At 44.9% G+C, this 23,367-nt stretch overlaps 1 protein-coding gene across 1 annotated transcript; it reads left to right on the top strand.

Annotated features, from left to right (window-relative positions):
• Positions 1-780: 780 nt before the first annotated feature.
• On the top strand, positions 781-21,573 carry bdnf (brain-derived neurotrophic factor). Its single transcript, XM_037534737.1, is given in 3 exon segments — positions 781-800; positions 20,477-20,590; positions 20,592-21,573. Coding segments are annotated over 2 exon segments (849 nt in total). The 5' UTR covers positions 781-800; positions 20,477-20,497; the 3' UTR covers positions 21,348-21,573.
• Positions 21,574-23,367: the final 1,794 nt, after the last annotated feature.

Genomic DNA, 23,367 nt, shown 5'->3' with positions numbered 1-23,367 from the left:
CAAAAGGGTTCTGTGGAGTCACGCCATGGATAAAACACTTGTCTCTCAAGACCTTTTCAACTGATAGTCATCATTTAAAGGACTGTTTTTGTGAACGGTTGAGTTTGAAGCACTTTTTTAAAGTAATGTGTAGGTTCTATATCAATTTCTTCAGGAACTATGTGACCAAGCTGGGCATTGCCATTTCTGTGCCTTCAAGCTTCGGTCTTTATGTTTCGCTCTGGATCAGAACAAACTTGCTGTTACATCAGCACTCCTACTCCGTGAGACTTATTTGGATATGAATTCTTAAAGCAAAGCTTAAAGCAACATGATGTCCTATGTACCTTGGAAAAGTGACTGATGACAGATCTTTCATACCAAAATGTGAATTCTTTCAGAGGGATATGAAGTATTGGCATCTTTATGACACCTGTGCCTGGCAGGTGTGAAGGAACAAGTGAGGGCATGAGCAAATGAAAAGGCGTGGGATGGAGGGAGCAATAAAAATGACAGCCTGCTTATGAATAACCAACAAAGATCAATGTACATATGGTCACACGTAGGAGCGCAGAAGTCATCCGAGTACGTTTTATGGTCAGATCCTTTAAGTAAGTGAAGTTTTTTTGTGTTGTTGGTGTTTAAAGCCTGTTTCTTAACTGCTCTTCACTCTCCATCCATCTGACCTGTATGTGTGTGCGGCTGTGTCTATATGTCTCTTTCTTAACTTGAAGCATGAGCTTTTTTTTTCCACCTTGAAACCAAACTGTTTCATATCTTCTACAAGTTCAGCATCAGAAGGAACCTTGGCTCACGGTCGGGTAAATACCACCTATTACTCATGTTACTTACCAGCACATTTTGTAGGACACATGCAAGCATATCGCCTCGTCACTGCATAACAATTAGATGTCTGAGTGCTCACTGCGCGCAACTGATGGAATTTTACTGATAACACACAACGTTTGTACTTGGGACTCGTGACTCCAAATTAAAGCACCGTTCCTGCTAGAGAGGTAAAGGGGAAAAAAGCTGCTGTTCGCTCTTGAGTTGGGCGAAGCGCACTCCGAGCCAGACGCGGATTCTTCTCCGATATTTCCCCCTCCACTGGTGGTCTTTACTTCAATCAAGACAGAGCACGGAGCAGTGTTGCGCTCGTGTAAGTATGGCACTTTAACCGCGTTTTTTACTCCTCTCTTCCTCTGCTCAGCTTTCTCCACGCCCGTCGCTTCTGTCTTCGGCAGCAACAAGTCCCTGGAGAACTTTTTTGGTTTGGGATTATTGTTCTTGATCGACTCTGCTCCATCTCAGCTTTGGTGGGAAAAGAGGGGGAAAAGTGATGGGGCAGAAAAGAAGGAAAAGAAAAGGAGGCAGTGTGGTTGAAGCGCACCGGCTCGGCGTAAAAGTTGCCATATGACGCGCCGCGTATGTGGTGCAACTTTTGTCCCTTGTTCGAGTTCAAGGGTTCAGATTTGTTGCTTTTCAGGCGCTGGTCAGTTTCGGTTCCCACCTAAAAACTTGACAGCCTTCGCTTCTTTCAATCACGTAAGACCACTAAGGGCGTTTGTCTGAGCGAGGGCACTGCGTAAAATCTATAGAGAGAGAGAGAGAGAGAGAGAGAGAGAGAGGTGTGGGGGGGCGGGGGGTGTTGGTGGTGGTGAAGAAGAGGGGGGGGGGTTCTGGGGTGGTAAGCGCGCCTGCTTTTGCTATTTGTCCTGTCGGCAGAGCCACCAAGGTGTTAGAGAGTTTAAGCGCGCGGATATTGCAAAGCGTTATTAGATTCATAAGTCACCCCAAGTGGTGGGCGATCTTACTGAGCACGGCAGAAGTTCTCATATGATGACTTCAAACAAGACACATTACCTACCAGCATCTGTTGGAGTGTGTGGATATTAAGACACTTCTATCTCCAGGACAGCATTGGAGGGGAAAATGGTAAGTAGGCATTGGATTCAGCAAGCTTGGAGGACTAAACAGCCCCCCCCCCAAGAAACTGCTTTGCTTGTGCTATAAGAGCTGCTAGGGAAAATAACGCATTAGTTGGAATGGGTGGTCTCATGCTTATGGACACCAGCGCTGAAGGCTAACATCTCTATCAGTGATAAAGGTAGGAGAAACTTTGTACTGCTGGTATTTGCTGGGATTCGGACCTAATCAGGGTGAAAAAAACAAAGAAACAAACAAAGAAACAAAGAAAGCAGAGCATGGACGCTGCCACGTAGATATCGCAGCAGATACGAACAGTTTGGCGTCTCTTGTGCGCACTGTGCCAAAACTGCATTGTGCGGCTGCTCGCGCGTCTTGACGGTGATTCTTGCTTTGATGCAGATGTCAATGTAAAAGCAACATGTGTAGACGTGTCGATTTGGCACGAGCAGCGTATCAAAGGGCATTTCAGAGCAAAGGGGGGGACCTGTCAGTGTTTTTAAGCCTTCTGGGGACTCCACTTCGACGAACTAGAGCGTTTCTTTAACATGAGTGCTTCTTTTGTTAAGAAAAAAGGGGGTCCGGCCAACATGTGATCAAATATTAACAGGACGGGCTTGGCAACGATGTATTCACGTGACAACAAGGCGTGGGGAAGCAATAGAGTAAAAGATATCGAGTGGCACTTAACAAAAGTATAGATTTTTTTCCCTCTCTCTCTTTTTGCCTTGCAGTGAGTAACCTTAGCTTTGCTGTGATTTCAGCACCCTGGACAGCGGCACCGGCGCGGACTAACACGGAGTGGGACGTACACGCTTTTGCAGAGAGCTAGGATAGTGGCTGTGTCACTTTTTTTTGTTGCTTTTCCCTCCTTTTTTGGGGCGTTCGTTGTGTGAGAGAGAGAAAGAAAGAAAAAAGAGAGAGTGAGCGCGCTTTCCAAAGGGAGCACCCCCCACTGCGAACGAGAGCCAAAGAAGCGAAGAGGGGGAGAGGAAATAGAGAGGAAAAAATAGAAAAGAGCCGCTCGCTCCGTAGAGATCTGCTTTACTTGGCGCTCGGAGTTTTGTCGCCACTTAGAGCTGCTGAAAGTTGAAACGGTAAGCGGTGCTGTAGACTGCGCGCTTTCCGATCCTCTCGGTGCACAGCGTTAACTTTGGGACATGCGAGTGTTGCTCTTGGAGATCTAACCACTGATAGTGGTTGTCAGCTCTTGAAAAGAAGGTAAGAAACTGTCTCCAGTTCGATCCATCCTCCTTCCACTGCTTTGTGCTTTACGTTGTGACGGGTTGTGCTGCTGCTTCTGTTTCCATTTCTAAGTTTGTTTGTTTTCACTTTTTTTTATCTGGGCTTATTTAAGACGTCGTCGCGCTCTTGTGAATAGGTTGGGGCAGCGATCGTATCGGTCTGGACGGCAGCAAGGCGATGTATCAAGCAAACGACCAACTTGAGATATCTTTATCCAGCCCAGTGCTGTCACTTTTAGCGCGATTTCTTCGTTTTGGCGCGGTTCGAGGCCGTACGCGGGGATGGTGGCGGTGGGAAAGTTGCTGTAGTTCAGCAGGACGGTGTTATGACTCATTCATGGAGATGGGCTGCTGAGGGTCTGTTTATATCTCACCATCTTATCAATGCAGGGTTGCGCGTGTGGCGGAACGTTTGCGCAGCTGATGAGCAGGAAGCCTGCCGGATTTGTACGTTTTCAGTGTTGTTTTGGTTTGTTTTTAATTGTTATTACTATTTCTGTTGCCTTTGTGAGATTCTTTTCCTGGCATGCGTAAGACGCACAGTGTTTTTAGTGCGTATGCAGCTCGTCCTGCTCTCTCACCATCATCATCACTTACGGAATCCCTCCTGTCCTTATGAATGGAGCCGGTGTGAGTCGTGTTCCGGGCTGTTTAGAGCTCGTTTTAGAGGCTGGAGAGAAATAGAAAAGTCAGCAGGAGCTGATCGCTTATTTCAGACGATTTGCTGCTGAGAATGAAGTGGCTGTTTATGTGTTTATGCACGTATGTGTGTATTTTTGTATGTATGCTTATATGTATGCATGTATGGAGGCTATGGTATGTATGTCTATCTATCTATCTATCTATCTATCTATCTATCTATCTATCTATCTATCTATCTATCTACCTGTCTATCTGTCTGTCTGTCTGTCTGTGTCTATTTCATTCTATCTTTCTATATGTCTATATATCTATTCTTTTTCTATATCGCTCTTTGTCTATATATCTTTCCCTCTTCGTCTCTCTCTATATACATGTATCTCTCTCTATCTCTCCCCCATCTCTATCTCTCTCTCTCTCTCTCTCTCTCTCTCTCTCTCTCTATCTATCTATCTATCTATCTATCTATCTATCTATCTATCTATCTGTGTTTGCCTTATTTTTGTCCTCCTCTCTGGCTTCGTTAACGTGCCACTCTCATTATTTTATCCTCCTTGTCGCGTGCGGAGACATTATCTCCGGAGCGTGTGTGCGCGCGCGCCCGCGCGTGTGTGTTTTTTTCCGAGGCGGCTCGTGCGTTTCATTCATGCCGAGATTTGGAGCCCCTGTGCTCCGTCCTCGCGCACCCCACCACCCTCCAAAACCCCCTCAGCGCAGATACTACAACAGAAAAGCCCAGCTCCAGCCCTGCACACAGATCCTCCCAGAGATAAAAGCCCCTGTTCCAGCTCTCATTACTGATACCACCACAGATAAGCCCACCTCTAGCCCTCCCTGACCATCCCATATCCCATCTGGCCGTAAACTCCTGAGAAAATCTCCCCTCCAGAGCCCTCCAGTCTGAGCCTGAGGGGGGCTACCACAGCCCGTGTGGCTGCAGCTAGAGGCAGGTTTGGGGAAAGGCGTGGTCACGCAGCGCTCCGTGCTCCACTGCCTCTGATGGAGGAGCTGATAAGGAGGTTGGAGGAACGGCGCGAGGAAAGACAGAGAGGGGGGGAAAGACCACCACCATCATCATCACCACCGCCGCCCTCATTATCATCACCGTGGTCAAATAAGTGGCTCTAGGACGATTTTTTGGTGACTTTTGGTGCCGACTAAGTTCAGGGACTCGGTGGATATGATGGGCCCAGGCTCGCGCTCTTTCTCTGCCTCTCTCTCGCGAGCGCGCGCGGCTCCTCTTTCTCCCCTTTTGTGTCCGTTCTGTACCGAGGAGGCTGCGGGCCGGACGGCCGGGGCGAGGAGAGATTAAAAGCTGGACCGAGCTGCTGTTAAGTTCGTTTAGGAGCGTTTTAAATCGGTAGCTTCTGTCACGCTGCAGCAGCGGAGAAAAATCGGTAATTCCTCCGTTCGTGCGGCTCGTGCTCCGCCGTACAGGTTACCGCGAGCACTTTCAGGTTATTTCTATTCATTTTCTCCGATTACAAAAGCACCGTACAAATGTGCTTTCATGGTAACAGACTAAAGGGCGGTCTGATTTATGATTCACAGATATTATTACTATTATTAATACTCCTGATGTTGCATTGTTGCTGCTGTTGCTCTTGCTGAAAGCTTTGTGATTGTGCATTGATTATTACTCTGAAAAAATGATATAAATCTAATATCCAACCATGTTGAAGCTGGCTAATTTTTTCTCCTTGCCTTCTGCTTGCCGTGAATGTGCCGAATGTTGCAGCGTTTGTACATCTGATATGGAGTATGATGGAGAAAATGCAGCAATTTTTGACTGCTTTAAAATATCCACCCATTTGTGTGGTGTTTTCTAGCAGCACCGCTGACCCCCTCCTCCTTTTTTAGCTTTAGCAGTGAACAGTTTTCTAATGTTTTTCATGAGAAAGAAGGAAAGATGTGGGTTCATGGTGTGGGTGTGGGCTGGGGGTTGGTGGAGGATGGGGGTGGGTTCGGGGGGGTATGGGGGGGGTGGCACGACACACTTTGTATGTACGGAGGGTTTTTTTTTATAGAACTTTCTGCAATGTACGTCATCGGACCAGTCCATAAATGGGGTTGTGTCATCTTAGCGAGAATCTCCCTCTCTAACCCCCTCCTCTCTCCCTCTCTCTCTCTCTCTCTCTCTCTCTCTCTCTCTCTCTCTCTCTCTCTCTCTCTCTCTGCGCTCTGATCGCTCTGCAGAGTTACTGTGGGCGTCAATAACAAATCTAAGAATGGTACGTTTCACTCCACATAAGGCATAAGGCTTGACTTAACTCGAGCCAGCCTTTATGTTTTCTACACCATCACTGGAATTAAGGTAGTCCAAATGAAAAAAGAGAGAAAAAAGAAAGTAAATAATAAAGATGGATACTATATCTAAATATACATAGAGAGAGAGTGAGAGAGAGAGAAATATATATTTACATATCAAATGTAATGTATAAGATAGGTGTGGAAATATATTGCGTCCTATTTGATTGGATCGCGGATTGATTGGATTGCGATGGATGTGCTGAATTCCTCAGGGAAATAAAGAGCTCACACAGGCAGCAATAAAAACAGGGGAAACGTATGAATTACTTCAATACAATTATCATTGTTAAAATACAATAAAAATGAATGCACAGAAAAATCAAATAATACAAACAATAAATAGAAAATTGATTAGTAGTAGTAATAATATTAGTAGTAATGATAACGATTTTGTATTATTATTATTATCATTATTATTACTGTTGTTGTTGTTGTTATTATTATTATGGCAGAAAAAATCAAATTCGTGAAAAAAAAGGAAAAATCAATATTTGACACCCTTTTTTTCTGCCACGAATAATAATATAGCGCAATTAATCAGGCAGTCTGCGTCTATGAATACATGTATTTTAGGATTTGACGCAGCATGACTGATGCGCTGAATATAGCCGCATGATTTTAGGCAGTGTGTGAGCTTAATGTGTGAGGCTGCTCCGATGGCGAGGGGCTTTTTTCCTTTTTTTTCTTTTTTCCTTTTTTTCCTGCGCAACAGAGACGTGCTGAACGGCGCGCTCTCCAGTGGGCTGCCGCGCGCCTCTCATTCAGCCTTACGGTGGAATAAGTAATGAGTGGGCAGCTTGAGGTGGTGGTGTGTGTGTGTGTGTGTGTGTGTGGGGGGGGGGGGGGTTACTGGTGCAGGCCATTTGGAGACCATTATTTAGAACTGTTAACAAGCCATGTGTCTTTTGAAACAAAAGATGAAGGTCCACAGTGTGTGTGAGTGCGTGTGTGTGTGTTGGGTGTTTGTGTGTGTGACTCTACCTTTGACCCTCATTGCATTCAGATTGGAGGGGGGGCTCTCTCTATATATGAGCTTTTGCTGCTTGTTGTCCACCCACCTGTGTGCTCTAATCAATGCTATAAAATGGAGTGATATTCTCCTCCAATGTGGGAGAGCTTGAGAGCAGCACTAGTGCTGGTGCCTGGCAACTGGGGCTGCACCGAGGAATCCTCCAACTAACTATTCACCAACGTCTGTGCACGGGTATGTATGCAAGACTCCTGCATGTACGCCTGCTTATCACCTCTGCGTGGTTGGAGGATGCTGGTGCCACCTTAACTTGGTGTGTGCATGTGTGAAGGAGGGTGGGTGGGAGGTCGGACATGTGTGAGTTGGCATGTGTCACTAACTGAGGCCTGTAGCCAGTTTCATATTGATGTGCGTAAACTATACCATTTAGGTCAGTTGAATGGCTCTTGAGTGGGCTGAGGCTGCAATAGAGGAGCATAATTCTGTGGTTAGTTCCCATCATTTTCAGTCCCCACGTACTGTTCTAAGCTTTACGTCAACAAGTCATTACCATAGGCTTTAATTTTTAATCAGGGCTGTGCTATACAAACTGATGCTTTCCGTAACTAAGAGTCCATGTGTAGGTGATTTATGGCATCAAAAATGTCTTGACTGAAGTCATGAATGTCCTACGTGAAGCATAGAATGGGCAGTGTGCTATGAAAAGAATCACAATTGAATGAATTTGAGAATATGTGAACATGAATGCTATCTGAAACTACCTAATTATGTAAATACAGCTACATGCCACAGGTGTAGGAGTGTGTAGAGACCATGGAGCGGCTAGATTACTGGCGGATGTGTACAAAGGGATAGAATGCAGCAGAAGGCTTATACCCCCTGGATACATTACCAGAAGAGGTGGTGTATGCCTCAAGGGATAGATTACAAACCATGGCTAGAGTATACCTCACCATGCATGTGTATGTATGAGTTAAAATGGGTCTATGTGGAGGACACACAGGAGTGGTCAGCTCTTTGTAATATGTATTTCCATGTATTGGCTGTGAAATGAATATAGAAACCTGTTGGCTCGGATTGGTTGCTATTGCTGGTGGAGGTCCCGGTGCTGAGTACCCTGCAGTCCCTCAGTCTAAGACGAGAGACTGTTGGAGGGGGCTAGAATGAGTCATGCACACACACACACACACACACACACAGACACACACACACATACATGCACATCACCCTCTCACCCCACCCACCCACAACCCCCCCAGACTCTGCTCTCCTTCAGCTTGGCCAGCAAAGTCAGGCACCCAAAAATGGGCAAACTGTACCGTAGCAGGGGGAGCGCTTTCAAGTTCCACTGGGTGACTCATTTCAATGCGGTGACACTGTGGAATTGCGAAGACCTGCTCAAAGGAGTGTATACTCGCTCATACGCGCACACACAAACACATGGCGCTCACACCGTCTCAACAAGCCTGGGAGAATATTGACTCATAGACGTGAGTGGATGGTGTTCCTGTTGAGTTTCTGTTTTTATCTATTTCAAAATGAGCTACTGCCTTCGATTCGTGCTTGTGTAGGTCATCATGTGCTTGTTTAGGTCCATGTGTCAGGTGTTCAGCTCTTTTTCCTTTGGCTACAGTAATAAGTTGAACATTCATCTTGGCTGTGAATTGTGATTGTGCAGAGCTGGGCCACGTCCTGCCAGAAAGAAAAGCTGCAATAAGATCCTACACTCATAAAAATAAAGATGCCACTAAGGCTTCTTTGAGCAATGCCACAGAAGAGCCCTTTTGCTCACCTAAAGAACCAATTTAGACATAAAATTTAGGTCTTTAAAAAGGATGAAAGAATCTTTACATAATTGAAAGAATCTTTACTAGTTTTACTCTTCTTTCTGGAACCTATACATTGTGTGAATGCTCTTCAAACTTTAAGAAAAAACAGTTCTCCGAAGAACCATTCAAGGGAAAGGTTCTATAGGGAACCAAACATGGTACTTCTATGGCATTGGACAAAGCAAATTTTTGGCAGCCTTACGTTTAGGATTTCCAAGGTTCCTAAGTGGTTGATCGCTTAGATTAGAAGTTTAATTGGTGTAGATCCCTCACATTACATGGAGGTTCTAAAAACTTTAAAGTTTCTTCAAGCTTATATATCTCATTTACAAATCATCAATTTAAAGGCTCTTTGAGGAACCAAAAGTCCTCATACAAAAAAACTTTTGGACACCCATGTTTTTAAGAGTGCACACCTATAAAAATTAAGGTTCCTGAGAGGTTTTTGACTTGAAAGATTCTTTAGGGAACCAAAAGTGGTTCTTCTATAACATCACTATGAAGAGTCCTTTATTTTTGAGAATAACCTTATGTTAAATATGTAATGGCATATGTTCTCTCCTGACGAACAAAAGGCTCAAAGCTCTGTGTTTCTAGTAGCATCGCCAAACATGAAAATCATGCTTCCGCTACCTACTCATTGACCCAAAGGAATGGTGACAGAAATGATTCAACTATTATGATTCAAACTGCACATGGAGGATGTCTCTGCTAGCTGCTAATTTCCTGTTCAAAATTTTGCCAAAATGAGTGTTCAGCCTGACCTTCCTGAAGGTGGTCCAGGACCCTGAGGACTCACCGGGAGATGACCAGCAGAGAGGAGTTTTTGAGAAAGCTGAGGTGACGTCATTAGCGACCCGACCTATTGGATAGAGACACGGCCATCGCTTCTGACGCCGCTCCGACTCTCTCAACATTCAACGCCACCCACACCTCTTCGCTCCGTCCAGAAGACGACAGTGCCATGCAGCACCATCATTTGTCCAAGATTGACAGGGAATCCCACTGACTGGACCCTCTTTTAAAGTTGTGACAGTAGTGACAAAGGCAAAAGTTCAGGATTATAAGATGGTTGCAATGCCAGGTCTCTTTTAAGTTCCAGTGATGACTTGTTTCCCCTGTATTGTAACACATAGCCACTCTAACTTTGTGCCTGTGTGAGTCGTGCCTCTATGCGGCTGGCATTGTGCTGCATTTGCAGTTCTGAGTGAGACTTACGTTTTTGTTTTTGTGCTCCTAATGAGAAGCAGAGTGATTTATTTATGAATTACCTGGCTGGAACAGCCCCGGCGCGCTGTGTGTGTATGCCTGTGTGAGCTTGTGTGTGTGTGTGTGTGTGTGTGTGTGTACGTGAGGTTACGTTTTTTTCTCTCTCTTGGAGTCATGTCGCTCAGCAATTGCTGATGCAACTCTTTGTCATCCAGAGTTTGCCCTCTCCTCCTGTGATCCTATGGGTAGTGCTATATTCATCTTGGCTTATCCCTATAGGAGCTTGGAGGAGGATGTGCATATGAGTGTGTGAGTGGGTGAAGGTGATAGTATACTTGGACTTGGGTTTGTGTGAGTTATAGTGCTGCATATTTGCATATTCAGTGTTCTCTTGTGTGTGCATGGGACATGGAGATTGAGAGAGAGAGAGAGAGAGAGAGAGAGAGAGAGGAAGCGAGAGAGAGCAGGTGTTAGCATCCTCTCCCATGCTGGGACCAGCTAGGTCTAAACCTTCTCCACCTCATTACCTTGGACAGAGAATGATCATGATGACCGTGCTGCAAACTCACAGCTATAAATCTCACATCAGAGGTCCAGGGGCATGAAGATGATGCTCCTTAAAGTATCTATATCATGGAAAACATCCATGGAATTTTCCTGTCTTCTGTGAAAGAAGACTTCTATTTAGCACATTAAAGTTTCAGGATGTACTTTGACTCCTCACTCCACACAGCCTATTTATGTAAACACAACCTGTTTGGAATTTACTGTTTTTGTGACATCATAAAAAAACCAACACTTTTCCATAGTTTAGCTCCTCTTGTTCATGTTGATGTTATTAGGTGTATGTGAGCCTGGTCCTCTTTTCCAGTGAGGCACAATACAGGGCAGCCAATCATAACAGAGATAATTTACATATATCTGTCTATAATGGCACAGGAACAAAAATACCCTGTGAATTCTATTCTATGAAGAGAGATCAGATAAAAATGGGATAATATACTAGAAAAATGGACAATATTGGCTGTTTCATTTTAAAGAGACGATATGGGTGTGTGGCAGTCACATCTTGGCTTGGGGTCCACTTTCCAAACCTATGAAATTTATGATGGTTATGATAACAGAAAGCCAGTCTGAATATGACCAAATAAAGCAATGCTTAAAGAATGCAGCTCCGTTGCCAAGCCTTGATCCACTGTCTTTCTTTCGGTGGCATAATTTACGATTGATAGTCTTTATGAAGTCGTTCCCATCAGCCAAGATCATCAACACCAAAAAATGAGCTCTTCTCAATTCTATAGGGCAGCACCTGACATACAAGCTCCTTTAGCAGGATAAAGAGGTGCTCGGTAGACAACTGACAGTGGTTTAAGGTATCACACGTAGAGACCTCCAGAACAGAATAGGACCTTGATGTGGTGGAAACGAAGAGGAACCTCTGTACTTTGAAGCTGCTTTTTAGATTCACAAAAGCTGCTATCAGTTTCAGGAGGTGATATATAGTCCTGTCACGTAATGGTGCTTTATTTGAACTCATCCTCTGTCCATTAACAAACAATAGCGTACAGGATGAATTAATTAACCACCAAACCAACTAGTTCAAAATCTGAGGGGTTCAAGAATACCCCAGTGGTTCTAATGATACCAATATTTCAGCATTTACGAGGAGAAAAACACTTAAAATGTCGACTCAAAACCTTTGAGAGTGCAGAAAACGGATTTTGGACACAAACTGGAACAACTTTTTGGGGTGATAGACATACGTCAACTAGAAATGTCGCAACAAGAAACAAGAGAAACGTCGTCCAAACCGAAAACAACGACTGTGACGTAACGCCCTGAAAGCACATTAGCCATATGAGAGCCTGCTTAAGTTCCTTTACGTGTTTTTATTCGATAAAAGTTGAACAGAGCCCAGGAGCTCGACTTAGCCTCACATTCAGCCTCACTTTCCCGCAGGTGCCACTCTAACCGAGTCGTAAACCAAACGCTCTTGCGAATCGATTCTGTCAGTGAACCGATCGAACCGATTCACAACTACAACAGAACTTTTTGTGGCAATGGTTACGTCCTTATTACAGGCTAAAGACTAATAGGATTCAAACAGAATATATTCACAATGTAACATTATAAAGCTGCGAGCTAAAGATCGCACACTGAATCGTATTCCAAACATCTTCAACTCTACCTACAGTTATCTGTCATGCATTTGAGCGACGAATCAGAATCTGAATCTTTTTTCTCCAAGTACCAAACGCACAAAGAATTTCTTTTGGAGTTTTTGGAGCAACATAAAACAAAATATTATAGAATATATGTAGAACAAGATACACTATGAATATAAAAAATGAACACATAAAACCCAAACTGCGAGTAATTGAAAGGATGGGGGGGAGAATTATTGTGTGATTAAGTATTCATTTACAGTACATGGTATATATTTATAAAATATGTACATTGCAATGAGCTACAAGTGCATGCGTGCACTGAATAGATTTTATGATCAGATGAATTATGGTATGGGATATGGGAGAGTGGCAGAGCTGCGTCCACAGAGATTACTCCAACTCCAATATTGAGCAGCAGCAGATATCAGACTGCATGTCTGCAGGAGATGAGAATAAAGCTGACTTCACTGTTCGCCCTGGACTCGCTGAGCGTCACTGTGCGTGGAGGCGGTGGGAACCAAGTTGACTCTACGAATCATTGTGTGCCAAACGGAAAAGGAATCGTTGACTCGGAGTCGACTCGCCCAATCGGACCGTTTGCCCGAATCGCTCGGTTTAAAGTGAACCGAACGCGCATCACTGTAAACTCCAGTTGGCGGGCAAAGCCATCCAGCGGCGGTGGGGGTCACGTGCCGCTACGTCACGCTTAGGTACAGTGGTCGCGAGGCGTGCAGCCCAGTCATTCGGAGCTCGAGACGTTACTGTGTCCGCGCGCGTTCGCCGTGTGCGCGGGGCTTAGCATGCCGACCGGAGAGCCAGCAACGCAGCAGCAGCCGCTCAGTCATGGGAGTGCATCGCCTCGGCCGCGCAGTTTCCACCATCAATAATTTAACCCGTTTGCTCCGAAGCTGAAAGAAGCGACTCGTGCAAGCAAGCGAGCTGCAAGCGACGACGAATTCGGGGGGAATAAATATCGCCGGGCTTTCCATTAAAAAACCCACAACATCCCAGATGACACTGTCCTGCTGAATGGTCTCCTTTATCCACTGGACAGTAAAAGGTAGGAGTTTGTGCGTGAGGAACAGTTGCATTGTCTTTAGGTGCGAAATGTTAAAGAAGAAGAAAAAGAAGAAGAAGGGTGGAGCAAAACAAGTAAATCAAGTGGTGCATCGTGCGAAAACGCACCGCGCGACTCTGTCCTGGTGTTCATGAATAAGAAACGCCCTTTATGTTGGTTCGGTTTTGCGCTGGGAAGCTGGAAACGAGGGTCAGTGGAATCCAAAAGAAAAGTTAACTTTCGGGTTAAAGTACCTGGAGCGTCTTTTTCGGTTTTCATGACGTGCGGCTTGGCGTTATTGACTGTTAATGGACTTGAACATTCAGCCTGTTGTGTTTTTCGGTTGTTTGCCAAGGCTGAGTTGTAGAACTCAGGTAGAACTCGGTACAGACACATTTAGGACAGGACTGGATGAACAAATGGGTTTAGTGCACGCAGTTAGACTTCGTAGGAAACTTGAGCCCTGCGGTTAGGCTTACAGTGTAGGCTAGTCTAGCTTTGCCCCGCGATCAGCTCTCGAGGCGAAGACAAGTTTGAGTATAAAACTTTGTGTGTGTGTTTGTTTGTCAGTGTAAATGAAGACGATTTGAATGCAGACTTCCTGACTGCTTACTACGATGCAAACTAGCCCACCTGACTTCAAGCGAGCCTGTGCTTCATATTGCTGGCAGTTTGGATGATTTACTGTCAGCTGTCCGCTCAGGCCTATCAATATTCTAATTAGCTTAGTGGAGTTGTGCACTTAGGGAATGGAGTGGATGTTAAAATTCCGTGAAGGCTTTATGATTGACTGAGTCATAGGCAACATAAAGAAGAAGTTTGTAATTGAAAATTGTGCTTATGCATCTTTTAGGCTGGTATTTTTAGGCATGTATGTGCGGCATATATCATTCACGCCGAAGACTGTTTTTCTGACAAGACAGTATGCATTTAATCTCTCAATCGTACTTTTTCATCCCGTCTCTCCTTGCTTTCTTTCTTTCTTTCTTTCTTTCTTTCTTTCTTTCTTTCTTTCTTTCTTTCTTTCTTTCTTTCTTTCTTTCTGTTTGTGCATGCCTGTGCAGTAAGCTACAATGTAGCCCATATGCCTTGAGCTAAGCCTGGTCCTTCTCAGAGCGACACAATGTTTTATGCAGACAAACGCGCCATCTAGTGTTAGCGCTGCGTAAATGACAGCCCTGACAAGAGCAGCCCGAACGCTTGGATCATGTTGCTGATGCTCCCTGGTCTGTTTTCTAACAGCAGACTTCTGTCAGCTAAAACAGGGCTGTTCTTGCGCTCTTTATTGGATCACAGAGCTAAAAAACTGTTTACAGACCTCTACAGACGGTGTGATAAGGGGCATGTTCTCAATAGCTGTGGAACAAAGTAGCCTACATGGAAACAGCACCTACCAGCATCACAGTGGCGAATCTTGGATGATATTTCCGAGGCGGATCTTGCCAGTGCTTGTCCTTTCTCCTGTTACGTGAAGAGCCGAAACTTATACATTAATCATTACCGCACTAAAGTTTAATTCGATTTGGTTCCCCACTTTACAAGAGGCGGGAGGCCTACCTCTGACAAGCCTGAGAACCTCAAGAGGAAGCAATTAGGCTACCGAATACAACCTGGGGTGCTTTAAATTAAAAGTACCTTGTGACATTTATGCTTAAGAATGTAAGTGGCACAAGTGGGCGATCAAAAGAACACCAGCGACTGCTTTCAGTCAGCTATCAGACATGACCTTCTCTATGGAATGATGTTTTACTAGCCTCTTTAAGAGTTGATAATTTAATTCTGCTCCCTAACAAAGTCGTGCTATGTGCCCAACACTTAAAGAAGAAGTCACTGAAATGAGTGGGCGGTCTACCCAGAGGTCGTAGAAGCTAGACATCAAAACTTGAGCATCTCCTCTGTCTTGTTGGGTGCGCTTCTGTGCTACAGCTGTGTTACATTGTGGCAGGAACCACAATTACCTGAGGTTATACTTCAAAGGGTCCTGCGTACTTTTTGCGCCCACTAAAGCTGAGTGAGACTGAGCCAAAGTCTTTCCAAGCCTGCTGCCATTTGCTGCTGTTTGATCCCTTCCTGAGATTAATTATTAGCTTGGCATGTAGCCGTAGCATAGTAAATGCACAACATCCCCAAGTGTGGTTTCTTTAACACTGAAGTAGTTTTAAGTTCAGCTGGTTCAGAAACTGGTCACCGTTGTCACAAACATGTAAAGTTAGATGATCTTCAACGTTTACACTTGTCAAGTTTACCCTTTTAGTCTTAGCGTGGTTAGCGGAGTAGCTTGGCTTCCTTAGCGAGTGCTTGTCAACAGGTTCTGTTGGCTTATAGAGCATATATGCATCCACAAAGCAAAGCATTGCTATACGATTTCTCAGGGATTACTCACTTTTATGAAGATCAAGAAGATGTAGGATCTTTTGTTATGATATTTTGTCATGATATGCTTTCATGAGGACCAACAATATATTTGATCTTACAGGTTTCTTTCTTGTGATCTGCTTTTCATTTCACCCCAGCTTTCGCGTGTCCTTTCAAATATCTATACCGCATACAGGCGCACTGAGAATAAAAAGTGGAATCTTTCTGGGTTTTTTTTTCTCATAGAGTGCCAAAGCTAACATAAGCTAAAGTTACCCCTGCACTTTCATGTTGGCAAAGCTTCATCTGTCTGTCAGGAAAGGGATTTCTTGTGTAATCCCTGCATGGCATGGAGACTTAAGCAAATAGAGTTACAGCGAAGCGGGAGCGTGCAAAAGTGAACCGCCCTCTCCTACCAACTCTTCTCAAAACAATTGAGCAGGTGCACAACCTACCCCCCAAAGCAACAGTGGTAGCAATCATGCTCGAGCAGAGATCAATCAGATTTTGCAATGAAAAGTGTCTGAAAGTGCTCCCGCTAAGCTCCTGGTTTGTAGGGGGGTTCCAGTATCAAATACAGCTGTTCAGATAATGTGTCATCACTGCACCTTTCGGCTTCTTTGACTAGGTTACCTCACACATGGTGGAAAAGAGGAATTCACGGCACAATCAAAGGCCTATAATGCATCTGGCTTCCATGGTGATAGCATAGGCTTCATAAAAGAGGTATCTATGTTTGCTGTTATGACTTTGCAGATTGTTCTACAGATTGACCCCCCCCCCCCCCTTCCCCACACACACACACACACCAGCACACGTGCGCACACACAGTGTTTGCATATGTTGACAGGAAATTGATATTGTGAGCGTGAGACGCAATTCAGCAGGAAAAACACACACGTCCCCACATATTACAGCGGAACAAACGCGTCCTCGGCGGTAATTTGGTTTTCCCTTTTCTGGTTTGAACAAGATAGAGGGTCTCGGTTATTGCCGACTTGGTCCCAGAGCAATAAACTGATTCACCGTCTAGATTGCGTTTTAACAGGAAGGTGATTGAGAGCATAATCCATATTGATTTGCCTGATGGAAACAGGAAATAGCGGGGTTAGAAATAAAATCGTTTGTTGTTCCTGGTGAGAGGGGACCCCAGAGGAATGGCAAGCAATTGCAAGCTGAGGAGTGTCACTACCCCCCCCCCCCCCCCCCCCCCCCACATCCCCCCCCCCCTCCCCAACAGACACACATGCACACTCCTCCTTCCTGCCTTCCACCTCCCTGCCTACCTCCCTTCCTCTTGTCCGCCTTGGAGACCTGGAAGAGACGTCATCAGGGTTGTTATGCTGAGAAATGACGCTCGACACCCAGCCCCCCCCCCCCAACTCTCCCCACACCATCCTTCCATCACCTAAGACTTGTGGAGTGTAAGATGCAATCTAGTCTTCCACTCTTCTCCGTATCAGCTGCCAGCCACATACTTTTACTTGAAACCGCCCTCAGTGCCTTTATGTTTGTGTTTTTTAGCACAGAGGCAGACAAAAGTGCTGAGGCAGCTCTCCAGCTTTACTCTGCACTGTAACTGTTATCTGGGCCATGTGCACTTTTTAGAGCACATCCAGGCAGGTAGTACTGTAAGAGGCCAAGTTTAGCAGGAAGCCTTCCTGTCACCGCCGCTGATGCTGTTACGCGTTATCTGTCATTCGGTAGCGCCCTCGACTTATATAAATACCTCCCTCATTAAGGGGGACGACAGATGTTTGCTAAGTGGGATCATCATGAAACTGGGGCAGCTACTGGGCTGTGGCCCTGCGCGTGTACGTAAACCCACATTAGGGCCGTTCTGAGGGAGCAAGGAGGGGGTGCCGACGAAAATACACCCCGTCCCTGAAGATGTAACACATTTGGAGGAATTTCAAACAAGTGAGCAAGTGTGAAATAAGGCGGATGTGAGTCCTAATCCTCTCGGCAGCACTTTAAAAATCCTCTCCAAAGGTTCCGCGGAGGTAATTGCTGACAATGTAAGAAGCTTTTTCCTCCGCTTTTTCTTTTTTTCTCCGTGACTGGAAAAGCTGACGGGCTGGAACGTCTTTCATTTTTTCATGCAGTATGCGCATTTTTTGCGCCGCGCCTCATTTGATTAGGATTGATGCTGGCCTCCACAGCTGTAATCCCAGCCTGTCTGTTTGTTTGTTTATGTATTTATTTATTTCAATTTTAGCACCTTTTTCCCCAATAATGTGAGAAAAAGGCACAAAACAAACAAATAAACCACGCACGCCCCCACACGCGCGCGCACGCGGACGCACCTCACGGGGGTGAAACGTCACACGGTGCGCGGGGACTCGAGCGCTCATTAAGGAGAAGCTCGGCGATATTCTGAATCGAGACCGTGGGACTCCCAGCCCGGCTATTTATAGCCGCAGTGTCTCCATGGCAGTCACCGCTGCGCTGGCGAAGCGCAGCCTGCGGCCCCAGACACCAATTAAAAAAAAAAAAAGGAAAAAAAACGCCTTTTTAGCCTGGGCGTGGCCCACTCTTATCTCTCTCCCACCCTCTTGGCTCTGTGAGTGAGTGCATCCTCATTGCTGCTTGGGGCAGAGGGAGGATGCAGAGAAGCTGGATGGACCAGCCTTGCTGCGGCGCTGGCTATTTTTAAAAAAGCCCCCCCATCACCACCCCTCCTCCCTACCCCAGCCCCTCCTCCTTCTCCTCCTCCTCAGGAAGAAGGAGAGCAAGCAAGAGATATCTTTTTTATGTTGTTGTTGTTGTTGATGTTGTGTTTTTGGATGCTTCCCTTGCTGCCTCGCTGTTGTTTGGGAAGTGTCGCGGCGGCAGTGGCGAGCTTTGGGATGTCTACGGATGCAATGAATTGCTGTGACTCATAGGGGCTTCAGAGAGGTAAGGGAGAGAGGGAGGGAGGGAAGGAGGAAGGAATAGAAAGAAAAAGTGAGAGTGCTGTGTAGGGGTAGACCTGGGTTTCTCTGCAGCTTTCTGGTGCTTGACAGTCAGGGCTATCTTGACCCACATGCAGGAAATGAATCCCGGAGTAGTTGTTCTGAATGAATGAATGAATGAATGGCGTTCTGTCTGCGTCTTGCTCTGATCCGTCTTCTCTCTCTGTTTTCTTCTCATTCACACTCTCTTGCTGTCACTTGTCGGGTAATCTGTCCTTAGTTCATGATCATGTCCAGAGTGAACCTGTCCTGGTCAAGGCGAGATGATTTGTGATGTTGAACTGAGCTTGTAGAGTGTTCAGATTCCCTGAAGATCAGCACCATTCATAAAATCATCTCAAAGTGAGCTGATCAGGCAGTGGCACAGTTTACTGCGTTGCCACATGGGAGCAGTGGTATGAAAATTGCCTGTAGCAGATTGAATATGGAGTATAGATTTACCATGGAAACTATGCAGCCTCCACAGTAGATAAGCATGGTAGCAAAGTGGAAGCTGGTCTTTTTGTAAAATGTACGCATATGCAGGTTTTTGTTGTTGACGTGCAAGTACCTTTTACATTTGAGTCAGAATAATTCACCTCAATGCTTTAATCTGTTGCTCCATTGGCTGGCTGAAGTCCCTTTTTTTGTTCTTTCTTTTTTCTAATCAATGCAACATTTGACGTTCATCCTAAGCCTCTGAAGTACTTTGGAGAGCAAAAGCCTATAGCCACACTCTAGTAGTCAATACCTTGAATCAGGTAGTGTTGCATTGGTCTGATGGGATGCTAGAGCAGTCTGGCTGTACTTAGAGGAGAGAAGGAGGAGGAGGGAGCGAGGAGGAAGGAGGGAAGTAAGGAGTGGGTGAGAGCCTCTCATGTCCTCCTAATGATACTCCTGAGTCTCTGCATTTAGCCCTGTGTATGTATGTGTGGGGACAGATCCGGTGTGCTGCGTCAGTAGTGCCAACGCTCCCCTGAGTCTCTACTTGCCAGCAACTAAAAATGAAACAAAGAAATAACAAGTTGGCATGTTGTGCTTCTGTTGCCGCGAAGTGGGAAGCCGATTTTAGAGCTGCGACTCTGATCGCAGCTTACACAGGAGCATCACACGCCAGGGGGGAACGATCGTAAACGAGTCAACAAGCACTTCAGGGAATCGGATCTAACATAACAAAAAATATTGCAGCATCGCATTAATGTGCCATTAACATAATGTTTGACCTGCAGTAATGAGGCTGCAATGTAATGCATTATCTTAACCCCTTCAACTGCAAGGGCCTGAATGAGGAACCACACTCCCTTAATTGCAGAGCTTATATATTTTCATAGCAGTTAGTACTTAGTGAATAATAAATGTTAAGATTAGTAATAGTGTAATAAGCCTGCAGTTTGGGAGCAACTAACAATTGTTTCTCTAAACAAATTTAATCTATTATTTAATTAATCACCATTTTCTCTCACTTTGCCTCCACCATAGCACCAATTTCTGCGTGTACAAGAAGTGATTAATTTTTTTATAGTGCAACAAATTTAAATGTCAGATCGCCCCCTGTGCTTCCTGTACTGCATTGCAATTTATCAATACAAAAAACTGCTGTTTTCATAAACAGCATTATAGAGAATTAGAGAGCACTTTTGTTTGTATATGTTGACTTTTTACCGTAATCAATGACACCTAATCAACTTTGTTGAGCAGTTGCCATTTTGTAAATGTTCACTATTTTGTAACTGACCTCTAAAGCTATTGCTTTAGAAATTAAACTTCTGTCTTCTCTTCCTCATTCTCTCCCCCTTCCACCTCTTCTTCTACTCCCCCATCCCCCTCTCATCCCCCTTCACTTTTCCCTCTGTCCAGTTCCAACAGGTCAGAAGAGTGATGACCATCCTGTTCCTTACTATGGTTATTTCATACTTCAGTTGCATGAGAGCTGCGCCCATGAGAGAGGTCCCGGGCGTGCAGGGGGGGGGCCCACCGAGGCGCCGAGGGCTACCTGGGGGCTGCTGCCGCCGCTGTGGCTTCAGCCGGCCGGGGCCATGGGACTCCACAGAGCGGGGGTGGGCTGCCTTCGCTCACGGACACTTTCGAGCAGGTGATCGAGGAGCTGCTGGAGGCAGAAGGAGGTGTGGAGGAGGAGGCGGCCGAGGCCATGCAACACCTGGGGCCCGGAGCCAACCAGGGCCAGGGAGGGGGGGGTCCCGGGGCAGCCGCAGCAGCAGTAGTGGCGGCCGAATCGAAGGACGCCGACATGTACGCCTCGCGGGTGATGCTCAGCAACCAAGTGCCTTTGGAGCCGCCGTTGCTCTTTCTCTTGGAGGAATACAAAAACTACCTGGATGCCGCCAACATGTCCATGCGTGTGCGGCGGCACTCAGACCCCGCGCGGCGCGGGGAGCTCAGCGTGTGTGACAGTATTAGCCAGTGGGTGACGGCCGTGGACAAAAAGACGGCCATCGACATGTCCGGCCAGACCGTCACCGTGCTAGAGAAGGTCCCGGTGGCCAATGGTCAGCTGAAGCAATACTTTTACGAGACCAAATGCAACCCCCTGGGTTACACAAAGGAGGGCTGCCGAGGAATAGACAAGCGGCACTATAACTCGCAATGCCGGACAACCCAGTCGTACGTGCGAGCCCTCACCATGGATAGCAAACGGAAGATCGGCTGGAGGTTTATACGGATAGACACTTCGTGTGTATGCACATTGACCATTAAGAGGGGGAGATAGTGTACACAATGTATAGATTTTATTGAGAGTTCTAAAAAAACAGAGAGAGAAAAGAGTAAATATCTATTTGTATATATACATAACAGGGTAAATTATTCAGTCAGATGAAAATTTTATGGACTGCATGTAAAAAAGATGAAGTTTATACAGTAAAAGTGATACTACAGTCTATTTATTGAACATATTCATGACCTTGTAAACAATTAAAAAAAGATCTGATCAGTCATTTGCGCCCAGTTCAAATTACTATATCACATTCCTCAAGACATTGTGGTTTTTTTACGTTGCCAAGAACTCAAGAGATGAGGGGAGGAGAGCGGAGAGAGAGAATTACATAGGAGAGGAAAAAAAAAACTTGCATGCTGCTTCAATTGTGAATTGAAAAAAGAAAACTGTACACTTTTGGAAAGCAAGGAATCTATTCCGACCAAAACATTCTGTTTACATTCTCAGCAGTGACAGGACGTCCTCCTCTAAGTACTTTATCTGTTTCCTATTCTAAACCTCTCAAGGTAATGTTGGAATTACATACTATGTCAAGGTGCTGTTGTCAAAGCTTTGCTGTTTATTTTTTTATCCCCACGAAATGAAAGAAAAAATACTATAAAAACTATATATATAAATATATATATATATATATAAATATATATTAAATCTATTCATTGACATATGTTCTGGATTAATATAATTCATTTTGTATGTTGTGAAGTTGTTTGCAATATTAAATTGAAATATTTGAAGAAATAAAAATGACTATAGGCAACTGAAAAACAAAACCAATGTCAATAAAGTTTGAGCTCTCCCTTTGCAGGTTTAAGTTCAGCACAAACATTGGAGAACAGAGGATTATCTTCCAGATTATAACATACTTAACTCATAGATTGAGCCTAGTTCTGGACTGAATTACACAGAAAATACTTTTTAGCCTTGAACTAGGCTTAATCTGTGTCTGAAAATGTGATGTTAATGTACTAAAGTCTGAATGAATGAATCCTCTGTGTACATTTATTATAATAATCATTACAGTAATAAGCAAAGAAGGTTTAAGAGATTTTGTAACATACTAAAAAGTCCAGATTAAAAATGCAAGGCACCTGCTCTCAAAACCTCTTGCACCATCTTGGCCAAGTGAGGAATGACCCTGCTGCATATCCAGGTAAGACTACTGATGCGAACGTGGAACGTCAGCCCATCTGAGATGGAGATTTCAAGAAGCGGAGCCGCTCTCTACCTAGTGTTGTTCTTCAGTCACTGGTCACAGGCTATCGTTTCCATCGCTAAGAGATTATCTTGGAGAAAAAGAGATCAATGCATTCAACACATCCACTCAACTTGATATCTGATCCATCTGTGCACAAACCTGCTTTCACTCAAAGATTGTTATCAGACACATGTGTCTGAAGTGTTGACACTGAGGCAGGGGAGACTAGGAACAATGTGGGAGTAATTACTGTCTGTTAGTCATACATATTTCAACATTTCAGTGGAAATCATCTGAAGTCAGAAAGCTATATTAACTTTCTATGATAATATTCTTTAATACAATACAAACACATTCTCTCCCAGCACCTGCAGAAATCAGCCATTGTGCATTGTGCATGGTTTGGCATTAAACTACTACAAAACTACAATAATTTGATATTATTACATTGTCCTTACGCCTATGCATCATGACTTTTAGCTTTGTACACACCTGAATGATGAAGGACCACACGGACGAGGTCCTTCTCAGCATTAAACCTCAAAGATGCTTAAATATTGTGTCACTTTCCTTGCTAATATAACCTGAATAAACAGAATGAATTCAATTTAGATAGGCCAGCAGTCATTCCAGAAGAACACTCCTCCCTGACCAAGTTATTTTGGTGAGGTTCAAATTGTCCCCCAGTTCAAAGCACTGCTCGGTAAGACCCAGCAGAGCCCTGTCCCATTTGCCAGAGAAATAGGCCATGCTATGCGTGTCCCTTCTGAATTATATGGCTCTAAAACATAGTGCAGTTGTAATATCACATCAGACCTT

This window comes from Pygocentrus nattereri, chromosome 25 (genome assembly GCF_015220715.1).
Source record: "Pygocentrus nattereri isolate fPygNat1 chromosome 25, fPygNat1.pri, whole genome shotgun sequence".
Taxonomy (NCBI): domain Eukaryota; kingdom Metazoa; phylum Chordata; class Actinopteri; order Characiformes; family Serrasalmidae; genus Pygocentrus; species Pygocentrus nattereri.
This window is presented reverse-complemented; position numbering and strand designations above follow the sequence as displayed.